The sequence below is a fragment of the Dissoconium aciculare genome (assembly GCF_010015565.1).
Source record: "Dissoconium aciculare CBS 342.82 unplaced genomic scaffold K489scaffold_2, whole genome shotgun sequence".
Lineage (NCBI taxonomy): Eukaryota > Fungi > Ascomycota > Dothideomycetes > Mycosphaerellales > Dissoconiaceae > Dissoconium > Dissoconium aciculare.
The window spans coordinates 1,876,451-1,892,614 of record NW_022984952.1 but is presented as its reverse complement, the minus strand read 5'-3'; the positions used below and the strand labels follow the sequence as shown (position 1 = coordinate 1,892,614).

Sequence of the window (16,164 nt, the reverse complement as noted above, 5' to 3'; positions counted from 1 at the left end):
AATGCCATCACATCGTTTTATGAAAATGGTGAACAGTCCCCATCGAGTCCATCCAGGCCCAATTTGAAGTCATCACGTGCTAACGCCAAAAGCGATCAAGTCACATCTGTCCAGCTCCATTACGCGTCTACAAGCCATCCCAAGGTTGACGGGCCCTGAGAACTCTCGCGATTCGTGGGCGAAGCTCGAACAGCGGCCTTGACAGGAGAGTGAGATGATAACTCGGTGGCGAGCTCACGTACTGAAAGTTGGCATTACGGGCCTTGCATGTGGGAATGCGCTTACGAGACAGTGGCGATGCTGCTCATCAGAGTCACAAGTTGTTCTACTTGAACTCGAAATTCATAATAGTGCCGGTTGCAACCCTCTATACATATCGCGCTGAAACCAACTCCTCTACTCCAGAAAAGCACACAACTCTATCGACTCGTTTTCAAATCAGTATCATGCTTTGAGACGGCGCTCCTCACATCTCACGCAGACTGGATCTTGCGACTCGCCGCGAAGAAAGTATCGGCCATCATCGAATTCGCCTTTGCATTCCTAGAAGATAATGTGATCAGCAACACAGGTTTTGACCAAAGGCGAAGACAGCAGCGTCAGTGGAGTCAAATGAATGGAATTACTTACTGTACAACAGAAGCATCCCCCATGCCAGTCAGCTCCAAGGGCCTTGACCACCACATCCTCAACGATCGGCTTCCGGCAACCCTTGCATTTACTGCTGAAACGGTTCGCGTGACATCCGACGCACCACGCATAACCTTCCTTTTCGACAAACGGCATGGTCTGATCGAAAGAATCGCCACACTGGGCGCAGAAGAAGTGACCTGGGTGCCAATTCGCGCCACATGCGACGATGCCTTCGCCCTCGATGGGCGTCTTGCATGATTTGCAGCGCGGGCTAAAAAGCTCGTGGAAGTCAAGATGACAGTAAAATCGAAGCGATGAGGCATCAGCCGCGAAAGTATTCGGGTCGGCGGCACGTTCGCGCTGTTGTTGCTCTGGTTCCGGATAGAATGCGACGCACTCTAGGTTAGTGTTACACTCGTGGCAGACGAAGCAGCCCGGATGGAAGCGCTGTCCAGCGGCAGAAAGAATCCGGCCAGCGATTGGGAGCGCGCACTGAGTGCAGAGAACTCCGGATTGTCGCAAAGAAGGCGTGTAATGGAGCGACGATTTCTTAGGTGAGTCCGGTGCAGCAGGTGCACTGTGCGGATGATGCGGCAGCGCGATTGGAGGAGGCCGTTGTGCTGATGGTGATGGAGCATTCTGCCGATTGCTGGCCACGCTGCTGTCCGAAATCGTGATTGATGGCGGCTCAATATTGATGGATGGTGTAGGTGGAGCCGAGCGGTGATAGTTTGTAGAGGCAATACTACTATTGTTGGGTGGCAGGATTATAGCTGGCGTACTCTCGTCTGGAAAGCTGATACGAGGTATTGATGATATCTCGCACGAGCTCCCAACACTGCGTGGAGCTGGAGGAGCACGTGTTATTGGTGAAGGCGTGAATGATGATCTATTTGCTGAGATCTCACCAGTCCTTGGCGAGTCTGCTCGAGCCTTTGTGGGCGAGGAAGACGTGCGCACTTCTTGCATCGCGACCTCTTTTGGCTTCTCAAAGCTGACGATTGGGCGGCCGGGCTTGTCGCTGACTAAGGTCGGACGTGGTAGTTTGGGACTGTAGTCCTGACGGGACTTGCTCGTCGCCGCACGCAAGTCATCGCTCCTAATCTCTTTCCCATCCCTGGTTGCTGCGGCCTTGGGTGACGTCTCGTCTCCGGCGGCACCCCCTGGCGAGGACGATGCTGGCGGTAGAGGCTCATTGGACATATACCAAGGATTACGACTTTGGCTAGGCTCATTGCGTTGTATTTCTACGCGGTCATGCTTGTAGACTGGTGCTGCTGCAGGAAGCACAGGCGCAGAGTTCGCTCGTTCCAGCCTGTCGTGCTGCATTCTCACTCGCGCAAAGGGGTTCTTGCGAATGAAAGCCGGTATGTGCGGTGCAGCTTTCTCTTCAGCCTTGCTCGAATTAAGGCTTGATGAAGATATCGAAGTCGAATTGTCCTCCTGTGGGTCCTCCCAGATTCGATCGTGTGGATTGACAAAGGGTGTCTTCTCACAACTCATCATGCGTCGACTTCCACTGCTTACGCGGCGTTGGCCATTGGCAACATCACTAGCTACTGCTTGCGCTAGACCGTCATAGCTTTTCCCCGAAACTGATCGCCTCTTCTGCACAGACACAAATTCGGTGGGTGCACTAGCCTTGCCAGGGCTGACACTTTGTTTCGTTGCTATCGTCTCTTCGCCTGATGCAGAGTGAATGCTGCCATCTGAAGGGCTTCGACGGCCTCCGATTGATCCTGAGCTCTGACTGATACTGCGCTGATAGCTTCCCTTTCTGAGATGTGATCGGTAGTCTTTGACTGCATCAACGTTCCTGTACACAGCATCTGGGTTGCGATGTTTCCAAACTAGCTGAGCTGCCTCATCTTGCGCGGCAGCATGGATCGCACGCTCTTCCTCCAGGTCCATATCCTCCAGCGCACGTCGCAGCGATCGAGCCTCCTGCTTCTCCATCCAGCGCATACCATTTTCAATGTAGGTCATACTCGGGGTTCGACGGACCTTCGCATGCTCATCAATTGACACATTGTCGATACAATCGGTTGCCGACGGTGCACGTGCGAGTGGACGGCCTGCAAACGGACTCTTTCTCGTTTGATCTGAGGCGACTAAACTTGATTCGGTCTTTCGGTGGGTAAGTTTCTGTGGTGGTATGATCTGCATGCTATTCCTTGGCGGGAGGGTCGATTCAGAGTCGAAGGATGGTTGGGGTCCGTTCACGCTTATCTCTGTACGTGATGTCCGGGTGAATTTAGATGGAGGAGCTGGGCGAGAGCCGGATGGACGTGACGGCTGAGATTGACGAAGACCCGCCAGATACTGGACTATGAGCTCGAATGATCAGTAGGTACATATAGAATTCTTTTCGAGCTGCCGATCGGATTTAGGTCACCGACGGCACTGGAACCGAATGCTGACCTGTTTGCTCCTTAGACATATAAGTCGGTTCTGGGACCGGTCGATCTCGGTGCCTGAGCGACATGATGATTGTAATGAAGTTTGGTAAGCCGAAAGGAGACTGCCTCGGATGGGGGAAGATCGACTGGCCAGCCGGTGGACAACGTAATAACGAGGAAACGTGCCAGAGGCCTGTCGGTCGATGAAACGAGATTGGAAGGACAAAAGGAAGAAGATCGTGCACGGCAGCGATGTTGCTATTATTGACACAAACGAATTCCAAGGGAACGAGCGGTGACGGTTGAGCAAGCTAGAGATTCATAAGGCGTGTTTGGGGAAGAAAACGTTCTTGAATCGTCTCATCGATCGTGACGACTGATAAGGTTCATGATAAATTATGACGAGTGCTATGTGGGATTTGTTGGGTCGTGGGCATATTTTTGTTTGGCCCCATCAATGTTTCGTCGTTGGCAGGGCAGCAGCTCCATTAGGTGGGGTTTAGGGTTTGGCTTACGGATATGTCTACTGGCATTGTCTCAAGCTCCTGCACTGTATACGCTTTCGCATTGCGTGAAACAACCTTGGAACAGATGCTTCATGTAATAGGCATTAGGTGCGCGTTGTTCGTCGTTACGCATTGGAGATTTAGGGAGCAGCGTCGCGCAGATTCTTCGTTCACGCATGAGAATATTCTGTTCGTCTTCATTCGGTGTGTACGGTCTTATCAACAGATATCACAGCAACACAGTGGGAATTTGCCATGCGCCAACGTACCCAGTTCCATCCCGGCAGAGACGCAACATCTGTTTGACTTGGCAGTGCGGTGAAGTCGTGAGATGAGGAGTTGAGACCGGATTGTGTAAGACCTTGCACGACCGTGCACGACCCACCGCATCTCATGAAGCGATCAAGTTCGATGGCGTCCTTTGTTCTGTGACGCGCTCCGAGGCAACGCTGGGAATGAATCTTGTGAAGTCACATTCAGTGGCGCTGTCACCGAACGCGGGACGTGCTGCTGTCGTGTAAGAGTGGGTGGCAGAAGTGTATTGCCGTCGACGGGTCTTCTGCCACCACCGGCGCCTTTGATGTGTCCGTTGCCGGTATTGTTGGTTTCTGACGCTTGCTCCTCTGCCTCAGTCAGCGGCGCCAATAGCTCAGCCCCTACATCCTCCCCATGACCCACAGCCTGCAGAAGGCGGAATGCCCTTCTGAATTCGTCACGGATCGCAACAATGCCGTTATGTGTGACTGTACGAGCGACATTGTGTGCAAGTTCGAATGGGTCTTCAATAGCGAAGAGGTATCGGTGCTGTATCCGCTTGCCCTCCGATTCCTCCGTGGCAGCTTTGACCCAGCCCTTTTCATCTTTTGTAAGAATACCACCGCGCGTGCGCAGAGATAATACTTCCCGTGTCCAGTGGAAAGGTCGCGACTTCCCTCCACCTCCACCAAGAGAAGAGTAGTACTGGAAGAAACCTGCGAGAAGCGATCCCAGCGACTCATTGTTCGAGACCATTTGGCCTGCGGCGATGGCAGACAAAATCTCATCCTCGTTGCGCCAGAAGTCAACGGTCCAATTATCGACCTCGACACGATTCGCGCCATGCGGAGTACAATTGGCATTGGGGCGCCATGAATGCTGAAGATTGGGAAGCACTGGAGGCTGCGCTACATTGACCAGATAGTGGAGAACCATGAGCACATATCCATAGCTGGAAAGTGTGCCAGAATAGGAACTGTTCACTCGGCGACGTTTGGCCCACAGCTTGACGAAGAGCACCATCGGCTGAACGCGAGCGTCACAAAGAGAGTAGCAGCGCAGTAGTTGCGTGTTGTGAAGGCCTAATGGGTTGAAGAAGTTGATGTCACACTGAATCCCCACGCCGTCCTTTGGAAAGTCCAGAGGACCTGCCTGGCGCTCTCGTGTCCACGTTGACTTCTTCTGTGGAGTTGTTGACGTTGGCGTTTCTTCTTGCGTTTCTTGTGATTTCGTTGGTAAAGTATTGATGGTAGTGGCTTCTTTCATAACGGAGCGTTCCGAGTCCAACTCGCCGTCCTCTGTAGAGGCAGCAGAAGAACCAGGCTCAGCAGCGCCACCATCGATCTTCAGAGTCTGAGACACATCGACATCGGCAGCATCGACTTGATTTGTATCCGGATATTTCTTATCGTGATCCAGCAAATCCCACCTCTCCCGCTCGGCCCTAAGCTTGCTCAATAAGTTCTCGCCGGGTTTCTGACACACTTTGATGATTGGCACTCGCGTTCTCGAGAGCAAGCGAGCGCCATAGCCCAAATCCAACAGTGCCCTTTCCAGCGATCTCGGGAGACCACGCTCGTGTAGTGAGAAGCACGCCGATGAGGGTGTCTGATCCCTGACCACTATGACAAGATCCATGTCGGAGCCGGCATTGGCAAACCCGGACCGAATGCTGCCGAAGCTTTCCAAGGAAATGAGAGGAAGATTTTCAGGGTCAGCTTCACACACTTCTCGGCAAACATCGGAGAGGACTGCCAGGTATCGCTCCTTTTCCTCGAGCTCAGCTGGTGACATGCGCACACGAGCAACTTCCGCAGCGGCTAGATGTTCGAGGAAACGGGACTGTGCTTCATGGACGGCAAGTCGTGAGGTCTGATAGTGCTGCTGCTGCACGCGTGGGTCATACAAATGCGGTTGTTGCGACTGGCCACCACGCTGAAAAGTGTTTGGGTCTACTGCTGCACGGGGTAGAAACTGAGATCGATGAAAGCCATCACTATTGCCGCGTCCTCGACCAGAGTATCCGTGGTAGCCTGCTTGAGGGCCTCGACTTCCACGCTGAGGTGATTGTGAGTCATTTTGCCTGAAGGCACCTCGATTGGCTTGAGCATAGTTCGCAGTTCGATGATACGGTGCCTGCGGAGCATGCTGTGATTGAAGGTTTCTGCGATCCGGCGTACTACTTGGCTGCGGTGCTTGATGTTGTGTTTGTGGTGAACGCTGGTAATCATTACATTGAGGTCGTGCGTTTGAGCCCTGTGGATTGACAGTCTGATTGACTCTAGGCGTCTCAGCTTGCGACAGAAGATTATTGTAGTGTGTTGATGGCGAGTTAGTGTTGCGCAGAATCATGTCCCGCAACGAATGTTCCAGACCAGTCTCACCGGCCCCCTTAATTGTGTGCTCCATTGCGTGCTATGTTGATATTACGTGCAAGCCGATGTGATATAGTGAAGAAGGTCAAAAGCAAGATGATGGCTCCAGTAATAATAGCAAGCTTGACACCACCTGCAACCTCGAATTCTTGCTGCGTACCTACGTAGGTAAATATCATCCAAGTTGACTCAAGACTGGAAAGTTCTTAACAACACTTCATGGCAATTCCTTTCACGCCTCACTGCGGCTAAGATCTCTTGCTATTTACATGACTTTCTCGCGTGTGTTCTAGGTTTCACGCACGATTACTACGTCTGATTTGAGCATGTCGAGCTCTAGTACTTTCAACCGTCACTCTTATTTGGCACAGCAAAATAGGGAGCTTTAGCACCCAGGGCTGACTTGACGTGCAGAGCTGAGAGCCGGCTGCAATGACGTGTTCACGCAGCTATCAAATCAATTCCACCTCAAGTACTTCCTAGGTACATAGCGCATAGCGCATAACGGCATGATCAGGATCGAAGATGCTACCATCTTTATGATTACAGTATTTCAACTAGGATCAGAGGCTTCCCCGCACGTCATGAAGAAGTTCGTGCGGAATTCCATTCGAGCGCAACATGACGAAGTGAAGGTATGATCGAGTGGACCAAGCAGGCACTACGATGGGAACCGGGAATTGACAAGTTCGTCAGCCACCGAACGGGGTTTATGCTCAGGTTTGCATTCAATTCTCACAGCTTCCAAAAAACCCTATGGTGACAACAGTCTCAACAGTACCCAAGCTTTTGAGATCACAGATGGCCTTGTACGCAAACATGGTGTTCACCTCATTTCAGCCACCTCCGATACGCCCATCGAATCCTCTCCCCGACCCGACGCTGCCTCTCTACACCTACACGGACATCACACAATTCGTCGACCTCCTCTCCGAATTCCCTCAAAATCTCGGTCGGCATGATCCGCGCTGCTGCCAGCCTGAGGATATGAACCTCACAGATCAACAAGCCTTGATCCTTGTAGAGGAGCTCGCCAAATTGTGTCGGCTGGGCTGCTGTCAGGATGCGATCGACATTACGCAGTTGTCGGAGCATGTGCTCCTGCCGACGCGCTGCGGAGGACTTCTTCGAGGCGCCTGTGGTGAGAATGGTGGTGCGGATATAGTGGATCAATCCCCAAGCGACGAGGAGGCCAGGTGTCAGACTGATGAAGCCAATGAGAAGCTCCTGCGACTTGAGCAGGCTGTCAATGCCGCCCATAGCGACTTCCACGTCGACCTTGGTCTTTTGAATCTGTATCAGCAGGGCACGAATCAAATTGCCGCGGAGCGCACCAAGGACTGGGGAAGTGAGATCCTTTTCGTAGGCGCGAAGGACTGGCGTTAGATCACCTTCGCGGACTTTGGCACGGATTTCGGCGACTTGCACGTCAGTCAGGGCCGTCGTAGCGCCGGTGTCGTTAACGTGGGCAGGGTTGTCAATGGCGAAATCGATGACCATGCGTTCGAGTGATTCGCGGTCGCCTTCCAGTGACCGTCGGGACAAGAGGCTTATGGCGCTTGATTCGTCGTGTCGGATCGTCTTAATGACGTTGCGAGTAGGTTCCAAAACCCAATTGGTCCAGAAATCGACCACGGTAGAACCGAGATCGCTGACCCATTGTACAAGCTGTGCTTGTCGGCTTGCGAGAATGCGTAGAACTGTGCTAGACGAGAGAAGACCAATGGTGATAGGAAGCCAATACCGCACCAGACGAGAAGGCTTTCCGTGTCGCCGCACCAGGGCTTTCGAGGCGGTTTCATACTGTGGCAAGCCGATCGTCAAAATGCGGCTCAATCGTTCTCCAACGTGCTGAGGGGAAACGTTGATGTTTCGAAGGTCGAGTGTGTAGAGAGGATCTTCTTCCGTGAGCTCCGCTATCGCGCCATCGTATCCGTCGACGGGAGTGTCGAGATCGGTAGTTTTCGCCAGAACAGCTTCAATCAATGCAACATTTCTTCCGACCGAAGCCTTCCATTTACCCTGCACATCCTGCACGTTCGCAGGAGTCGGAGTCGTCATGCCATCGCCGTGAACACACTCATTCGCGAGTCCTTCACCAAGCAACACGCCCAAAGCATTGGCATTTCGCATGCGAATTTTCTTCAGCGCAGTCTGCTTGAGCCGGATCTCGGCCCGGATGCGAGAAACGGGCGAGAGAATGTGTTTGTTGACCTCGGCGACGCTGCGCTCCGCGACGACATCGCGAACGAGTTTATAGAATTGGCCCCACCGTTTGCTAAGGGTGTCGCCCGTATCCCGACTGGCGCTCCGAATGTCGAAGTGGCCACCACGTGCTTGTACATCTGCCCAAACCACGTTCCCCCAACGCCAGAACCTCGCCGGCGAGGTCTGTACGCTATATATGAGCGTGCCAACGCGCGAGCTAAGGACAGCATCCCAGTACCATACATCGTTGGAGATGTCCACAGCGTGATCAAGGATATTTTTCAGCACCACCCCATATACTTGTGTAGTTATCTTGGATACCAACAGCCACTCCAACTCATGCTCAAAAGGGTCTTGCTCTGCGCTGCCTTGCTCGTCGTTCTCTGTTTGTAACCCATCATTATTCTCAGGCTCGGTCGGTACCTGATCTGAACCAAGCCCTCGCGCCTCTGTCCGACGTGAGAGAGCAGCAAGCGCGAGCTTGATTTGTGATGTTCTGAGTAGTGCTCTACTGTGTGAAATTCCCGGCGAGGCACCACGGATCGCAGCTTGGAGAGCAAGCACACGTGCTGAAGGAGGCCGAGGTTGTCGTGTTGACGACTGCTGCGGCTGTAGTGAATCTATGTGCAGAGCTTCGGTCGTCGTGAGTCCTGTTGAGTTAGGGGCGAGGAAATTTGGCGCAAGTTGTATCCTGTTAAGCTGTCCATCGATGCGATGCACTTGATCGAGAACGAAGCTCATCGTGACGGTTCGTGAGTGCTTAAATCGGGGTATTTCTCATACGCATCGGTGTTGGGTTTGACCTGCAATCAACATCGTTTGGCCAGAGGGGATCGACCGGTCACCTTTCGCTCATAGTACAAATCTTCGTGAGACCGGATAATATAAAGAATGGATGAGGCGTATGTGTTGTATTCTGCTCGGATACAAGTCGAGCTGGGCCTGTAAACTCGCTAGGTAGAAAAGTTGTAGGCGGCCCAAGTGTGACGTAGCGTGTTCAGCACCAGAAGCTGGGAATTTGGGCTAAGAAAAATAGCATTGAGTTCAGGAGTACGCCATGGCGGTGACCACCACTGATCCGTACCAGCGAAAGCAGAATGAAAGATCTCCATACTTAAAATTGTACCATTTCCTGCAAGGAATTCAATCTGTCTCAGATGCAACCAAGAAAATACGGGTGCACTGTTGCAGTGCAGATGCATTCACTTATTTATCTCCGCGAAGGCCAGAACGGAGAACCGACTGGACCAAACGGACACGGAGAGCTGAGCTCAGGGTTTCCTTGTCCAATACTTACCATTACTTGATGAAGAGCGCACGGCAAGAGATTCCATGCTGCCGAAGTGATCACCATAGCGACCTGGGCACGCATCCACGTGAATAACGATATCATGCATTTCTTTAGTTTTGGGGAAATAAACGCCCGGACGCCTGAAGAACGGGCACACCCCTGAAGGTTTATGAAAGCACGTCCAGAAAGTCTCATTGAGCTCCCTCCAGATATGGACTAGAGTTCTCTGCATTATGAAAATAAAATGTCGCCTGTAGAAGATAAACACCCCAAATTGCCAGAAATGCCGACTAGAATCCTCATCTATTGTGCCTTCTTGGCCTTGGCCAACTTCTTGTCGCGTCTGCGCTTGGCCGCTTCCGGACCACTCTCGGTGTCCAGGCAGTAGTCCCACCATCTGAAAGAGCTGGAGTAGTTACCGATGAACTTCTCGTGGTGGGTGTCGTGGTGGTCGGCGCCGGCCCAGAATGGCAGGAAGTGGTGCAAGCTCCAGGGGAATTCGTAACCGGAGTGCGCATCGATGGCCTGGAAGAGACGGAGCACAATCCATACGTACATGGTCAGAATGTGGAGATCCTTCGTGATTGCGCACCACAGAATTGGTCCCGAGACAGTACCGAGTCCTAAGACCATGACCTCGATTGGACTGGCGTACTCGGCGGCGAGACCGAAAGGGGCTGAATATTGGTGGTGAATCTTGTGAATGTATTTGTACAGCGGTCCCCAGTGCATAGCACGGTGCATCCAGTAGTGCCAAGTATCCTCGAAGACGAAAAAGATCGCGATTTGGTAGGCCATGGTCAGGAGAGATGGGAACGGTACGGTAGTGGAAAGGCCGAAATATTGTGCCATAGGGTGGAAGCCCCAGATCTGAGGAAGCTCGACGGTGAAGTGGGACAACAAGACGAGCATTGCGCAGTCCCACTGTTCCTTCGCGGATGGTATTTTGTGCTGTTTCGATGTTAGCTGAGTCTCTGCTCTGCAATGCGGCCAGGCGCCAGAGTGTAGGTAGACTCACGTTTTGAATCTTGTATTTGTTAAATGCTGGGATCTGGTCGATGATAATCCATGGCAGACTCCGTCCAAAGTAAACTGTCTCATGCATGACGAAGCTCATGATGCCCGTGGCGAGAACATCGTTGCCCATGTACGCGTACCACGCAGCCCATAGTTTCTCGAAGTAGTTCAGTGAGACGTTGTATTTTGAGATTTCATCGAACTCGTGCCAGTAGGTGTTGCGAGTGTGCGGGAGCATCGCATCTGCGAAGGAGGAGTAGGTTGCATTGTTGCTGGAAAGGCAGGTCACGTCAGCACCAGTTCAGCTTCGATGTCGTGCAGAAGTCGAAGTGCTCGACTCACAAGAAATCCATGCCGAGAGTGAAGGCCATGGCGAGAGGTGGAGAGATATCCAGCCCAGTTGAAATGAAGGTGGAGCGCTGAAAATCAGACTGCCCAAGGGATCTGGGCGAGTGAAGGATAAGTTGAGTGTACGTTCTCAACGATCTCTGCGGACGGTGTTTGGTTGTTCGTGTCGGCGTGCCAGTCAGCACCCCAGAAAATAGAACGAGTGAATGGACAGTAAAGCCAGAGATGAACTGAATGAAAAGAAAAGCAATACTTATTGCAATACGCCCTTGGCGACTGTTGCGGAGAAAGAGTGTACTGTACCGTCCAGCAGCAGTGCCTCCAAAATCATACGAGTTTCCATCTCGACCAGTAAATTCAGGGACCACACCTTTACCGCTTTGGGCTCTAGCGCCGCCACTGGTCCACAGCCCTGGGGTCATCTACACGGTCACTTCCGCTGCCCGCGGTTTTTCGCGGGTGTATTGTATGACGACGGTGATGATAAGAATACAGAAATTGGAATTTTACCTGCCTAGGTACCTAGGTAGGTAAGTATTATTATAATTATGAGCAAGGCGAATAGTGCCTGCGAAAATATCTATGCATGCCCGTAGTCTTGCGCGCGAAAGCAACAATTATCGAAGCGGTGCTTCTCCATCAATCTAAGTAGAACGCTTGTCGACAATACCTCCGCATCATGAAGACGACCGGGGGCGCGACACATACAAGCTCCAGCAGTCAATGCAATTTGCACGGCGTTCGCGCATTTGCTGTGGTTGCGCGCAGTGCTGAATCAGCGAAAGTCGCTATCATTGTTCCTCACGGGAGCGTGGTGTAAGAGATATTCGAGTACATGCAGTATATACCGGAATTTGAGGCGTGGCGATCACCTCCTCCTGTGAGCCCATTTTATTATTATTATGATTGTTCATTGTCCAGACCAGCAAAGATCTCCCTGGACAACCTAGCGTGAATCCGTCGGCGACTGAGCTATCCGGGGGGAAAAGAGAAGCCCCCTTTTCGCTCGGCTCCTGATGCTGTCCACCTAGGTGTACGGCAGACGATAGATCTACTATATTATATGGGCGTAGTAGAATGATATTGTAACAGTACCTGGGTATATGAACGAGGGTTTGCAGGCTTCAGCTTGTTCGCGGTCGCTGAATCGCCATGCCGCCGCCACTTGAAAAATCCCAAGGTTGCTTTCACGGGCTTCATGTCCGATTCTGTTTGAACGAGTTGATACAGGTAACCATGTTGGATCGAACATATTGAAATTCGGATCTCCAGACTGCAGAATCATGATCGCGGGTTGGAGATTTTGTGGCATCATTGCCATCTCCCTGGGTATGCTTTCATGTTCACAGGACAGCCCAGGCTGAGGATTCAAAAAATGCCCACCTGGGCAGGTACCCCGGGCTATCGGACTGTGCAACGCCCATCCATCTTGCTGAGCGATACCCTGCTGTGCCTGATGTGAAACGACCTTGGAATTCTCTGAAGTATCTTGTAGACATGCGTGCATAATCACATGCGTCACCAGACGTCCTGTCGGATCCTCTGCATTGTTAGCTCAAGGTCCTGCATGTCCGATGCAGCTCGTGTGCTCAAGACTTGAGCACATAGCGTCCGAATAGATTCGCCATATTTCTTAGCACTGCTCGAGAATTACAAGAATGGAAATTTGATCAATGCTAGTGCGGACTGGACACGCTACGAACGTGTGAAGCGGAGAAGAATGAAAGATACGATGTGAGGTCAAGAGTTCAGAGTGCTCTTAGAACGAGTGACTGCAACAATATATGTTGGGAGCGGCAGAAATCCTATCCTTCAACTTGCCCAGACCAATCCGAACTATGCCTGCCTCCCATGCTCGACTCGCCATCTCAGCATCATTCACAATACTATCTTGAATTAGATGTCTCGTGCCGGGTCCCCCACTACCGTTTGCGCCGCGAGGCCATAGCCGGTCGTTTCGCGTTCGCCTACAAATATAATCACCATCATCTTGAAGGATTTCAGTCCCATCTATCTCGGAAGAACGCAAGGAAGGAACTACCTAGCCTTCTTAATTTCGGTGGCCCACCCTTCGATGCCGTCTCCCTTGCTCCCTACAGGGATTTCCAGCTTCACACCGCCCATACCCTTGGTGTCTTCCAAGAATGCGTGGTTGGCCATGCCACCTGCGTTTGCTCGTTCCGCTGGTTGCAATTCCAGCATGGGGAGCAGGAAATCTGCAATCCGCTTGGCCTCGTCGACTTCGAAGTGGTATTTCTCTCGGAGTACGTCCGGGAGGGCCCAGTGTCGCAGACGGTGGATGTTTCGGAGGTCGCCTTTGCGGTTGAAAATCTCTTGCGACCACTTCCCGCTGATACAGAGGGATTTAGGAAAGGTGCCCAAAAGCTCGATGATTTGCGCGATGTGGTCGTCGTCTTTACCGTATTTGGTCCCAGATTGCGGGTCGAAAAGGTAGTCGCCCGTGATGAGTTCAAAAACCTGCCGTACACATCAGAAATAAGTTCACCTTTTGGTACTCGCCTCCTGAGATATTTGGAATCAAACGCACCATGCTAGCCATGCTCCAAACGTCTGTACTCGCTCCCCATTTTGCTCCCAGAATGACCTCCGGTGAGCGATATTGTCGTGTCTGAATGTCGTTTGTGAAATGGTGCCCAACCCAGCATGCATTGCCCAGATCTGCGATCTTGACTGAGATGATGTCGAAATTGAGTTCTGGTTCGTCATCCTTGGATTTTTGGGATGTGCCAAGATCCATGTCGGAAACGTTGTTTGCTAGCTGGTCACTAAAACCACAAATCAGAACTTCTACGCATCCGCCGTACAGTCGGACATTTGAGACTCACGCTGATTTCTCCCTCTCCTTTTGAGCCCCGCCTTCTTTCATACCATCAAGAACATCGTTCTTGATGCCGAGGCTCTCGAGCATGCTCTTTTGTGGGACGTTTGGTGGCGGCGGAATGACTAGACGTACAGACATTAGCAATAGCACGCCGGCGAGCCACTCTCATCGCATGCCGCATACCTTTGTTTTCTGCCATGACTTTACTGATACCCGGGAAGTTGGTGAGATCGCTATGTGAGAAGCTGGCGTTCAACGGGCTTGGAAGTGGCTGCGAACCAGTGATGAGCGTCCTCCTCCGCCGCCGTCCACCACCGTTGCGACGATCATCCTTCTCTTTAGTCTCATCTTCCTTGACGTAAGTCTTGACGATCTGCTCCACGTCACCAATCTCTATCAAAACATTCTCCGGCTTCAAGTCTGTGTGGATGATGCCGCACTCGCGGTGCAGGTAATCCAAGCCGAGAAGCACCTGTTTCGTAATTTGTTTGACGAGAGGCATTGGGATTCCACGATGGTTCCACCTCTTGATCAGCCCGAGCAAGTTCTCGCCCAGCACCTCAAAGACCATGCACACGTGCATGCCATGGGGACCCTTGTGATTGAATGAATCGAGCAGGCTGACGACATGCGCGCGGCCGGGGTGGTTCTTGTTCGCATCGACCACTTTTTTCAGGAGCTTGATCTCGTCTAGTGCAGTTTCGGTGTAATGCGCGGCAGAACGGACGACCTTGAGCGCAACGTGTTTGCCAGTAGTATTGTCTTTTGACAGCCAGACAGTCGAGAAGTGACCCCAGCCGAGCTTTCTGACGACCGTGTATTTGCCGTCATTGTATTGCTCGCCTACCTGCACAGGGTGGTAACCGCCCTTGCAGTAGTCCTCTGAGTCTTCCTCGTCTGCCGTGTTTTCGGTAGCTTCGTCGCCAGACGAGTCGGAGGCGGTAGGCGATTGATGGACGTCTTGACCGTACTGCGCCTTTTGAGGATTCAACGGCGACGATGTGCTGTGAGGTTGGATTGTTAGCCCGTGCGCGCGCAAACGAGCGCTCTGTCCCGACATCACGGGCGAGCACAACGATCAAGCGGACAGGCAACAGCAGCGGCGGCGGCGGAGCGTGTCGAAGTCACGGCGCGCCGCACAACGGGAGAGAGAGCGGTCGAGCGACGGTGATGGTGGGGTGGTGGTGGTGATTGGGAGTGGCGGGGAGGTGGAGCGGCGGCGAGGAGCGGGAATCTGAGCACGGGAAAGAGATGGCGTGGGGCCGAGTTGATGAAGCGACCATAATAATCAACAAAAGAGCGAGACCTTTTTCTGCCTCTCGCGCGCTCTCGAAGCTGTCACTCGAGTAATGATGATAATAATAGAGTGTGCAAGTCCACCTCGCAAGGGGAGAAAAGTGCTGTACAGTAATAAAACTGTGATAGGTAGGTCATCCAGCTGTGGTGAGTTGCGTGACGTCGTGGGCGCGGGCGTGCTTTGGGTATCGCCCGGGCGGTTGCGACATCAAGCTTCCAAGTATGAAGAAAGGCTCGCCAGGGCCTTGGGCGCAACACGCAACGGTCAAAGCGGCGGCGACGACGAATAAGAACAGGAGATTGCGTCGCTGGGGTTCCCGCTGCCGTGCCCGCTCCTTCCTTGCCGCAGACTCTTTCTCCCTCGCCCGTTGTGGTTGTTGCAAGATATCACGTCGATGATGCATTCCGTTTCATGGTGATGACAGCACAAGAACGCTCCATATAGGAGGAAGACTCACCTTGGCGAGCCGCCACTATTAAGCGCTGCTCTCTGTTGCTCGGTCGTAATGATAGGTTTCAGAGCCTCCTGTTTCCGTCGCTTCTTGTCGCTGTTCCCGTTGGTTGGGTTGACGCTACTTGCGACCTGTTTCGCCTTGTTGATGGCGGCCTGCTTGATGCTGTCACTGCCGTTCATGATGCGGCGCTGGCGGCGGGCGCAGCGGCTTCAGAAGTCAGTTTGGAAGGGAGTGACGAAAATTATCCACCTGGGCAGGCTCGGGGCACGCTGGATTTGATGTTCGCTGGTTGGTAGATTACCTAAGTTTGAAGATTGACGGTGATGAAACTCGGGGTTGGGTAATAAATAAAGTCACGCACGCCGATGAGACTTTGTGCCTTGTTTTTTTGTTGGCTATCGTGACTAGACCGCATAGACGATCATTCCCGCGTGCGACTTGCTATAAGCCTTCCACGATGACTTGCATTTATTGATGCAATAGCCGAGTGACAGGCAACTCCGACCGGGCGCAACTCTCCACTTTTAACCTCAACGAAC

The 16,164-nt window shown here is 52.4% G+C and overlaps 5 protein-coding genes across 5 annotated transcripts; all 5 read right to left on the bottom strand.

Annotated features, from left to right (window-relative positions):
• Positions 1-172: 172 nt before the first annotated feature.
• On the bottom strand, positions 173-3,272 carry K489DRAFT_376930 (uncharacterized protein). The gene is made up of 3 exons (XM_033604033.1): positions 3,055-3,272; positions 631-2,960; positions 173-543 (listed from the first exon to the last, which is right to left on the bottom strand). The coding sequence occupies exons 1-3, from the start codon at positions 3,116-3,118 to the stop codon at positions 445-447; spliced, it is 2,493 nt and encodes an 830-aa protein (XP_033463551.1). The 5' UTR covers positions 3,119-3,272; the 3' UTR covers positions 173-444.
• Positions 3,273-3,940: 668 nt separating this feature from the next.
• On the bottom strand, positions 3,941-6,202 carry K489DRAFT_407243 (uncharacterized protein; the record flags this gene model as incomplete). Its single annotated transcript, XM_033607345.1, has 1 exon — positions 3,941-6,202. One exon carries the CDS (start codon positions 6,200-6,202, stop codon positions 3,941-3,943), a length of 2,262 nt encoding a protein of 753 aa, XP_033463550.1.
• Positions 6,203-6,999: 797 nt separating this feature from the next.
• K489DRAFT_386825 (NCA2-domain-containing protein) lies at positions 7,000-9,117 on the bottom strand (the record flags this gene model as incomplete). The annotated part of the gene is made up of 2 exons (XM_033606263.1): positions 7,000-8,759; positions 8,811-9,117. 2 exons carry the CDS (start codon positions 9,115-9,117, stop codon positions 7,000-7,002), a joined length of 2,067 nt encoding a protein of 688 aa, XP_033463549.1.
• Positions 9,118-9,970: 853 nt separating this feature from the next.
• On the bottom strand, positions 9,971-11,055 carry K489DRAFT_407241 (ERG25, C-4 methyl sterol oxidase; the record flags this gene model as incomplete). Its single annotated transcript, XM_033607344.1, has 3 exons — positions 9,971-10,618; positions 10,686-10,956; positions 11,027-11,055. The coding sequence occupies 3 exons, from the start codon at positions 11,053-11,055 to the stop codon at positions 9,971-9,973; spliced, it is 948 nt and encodes a 315-aa protein (XP_033463548.1).
• A 2,014-nt stretch (positions 11,056-13,069) lies between these two features.
• On the bottom strand, positions 13,070-15,804 carry K489DRAFT_386816 (putative serine protein kinase Sky1; the record flags this gene model as incomplete). Its single annotated transcript, XM_033606262.1, has 5 exons — positions 13,070-13,510; positions 13,581-13,818; positions 13,879-13,912; positions 14,058-14,878; positions 15,629-15,804. 5 exons carry the CDS (start codon positions 15,802-15,804, stop codon positions 13,070-13,072), a joined length of 1,710 nt encoding a protein of 569 aa, XP_033463547.1.
• Between the last annotated feature and the right edge of the window lie 360 nt (positions 15,805-16,164).

What these genes read in the sequence shown, in the direction of transcription:
- K489DRAFT_376930 (XM_033604033.1), bottom strand. Translation starts at nt 3,118, where the DNA reads ATGTCGCTCAGGCACCGAGATCGACCGGTCCCAGAACCGACTTATATG. An exon ending in TATGTCTAAGGAGCAAACAG is followed by an intron (nt 2,961 to 3,054) that starts GTCAGCATTCGG and finishes TCGAGCTCATAG; the next exon opens with TCCAGTATCTGGCGGGTCTT. An exon ending in GGGGATGCTTCTGTTGTACA is followed by an intron (nt 544 to 630) that starts GTAAGTAATTCC and finishes ATTATCTTCTAG; the next exon opens with GAATGCAAAGGCGAATTCGA.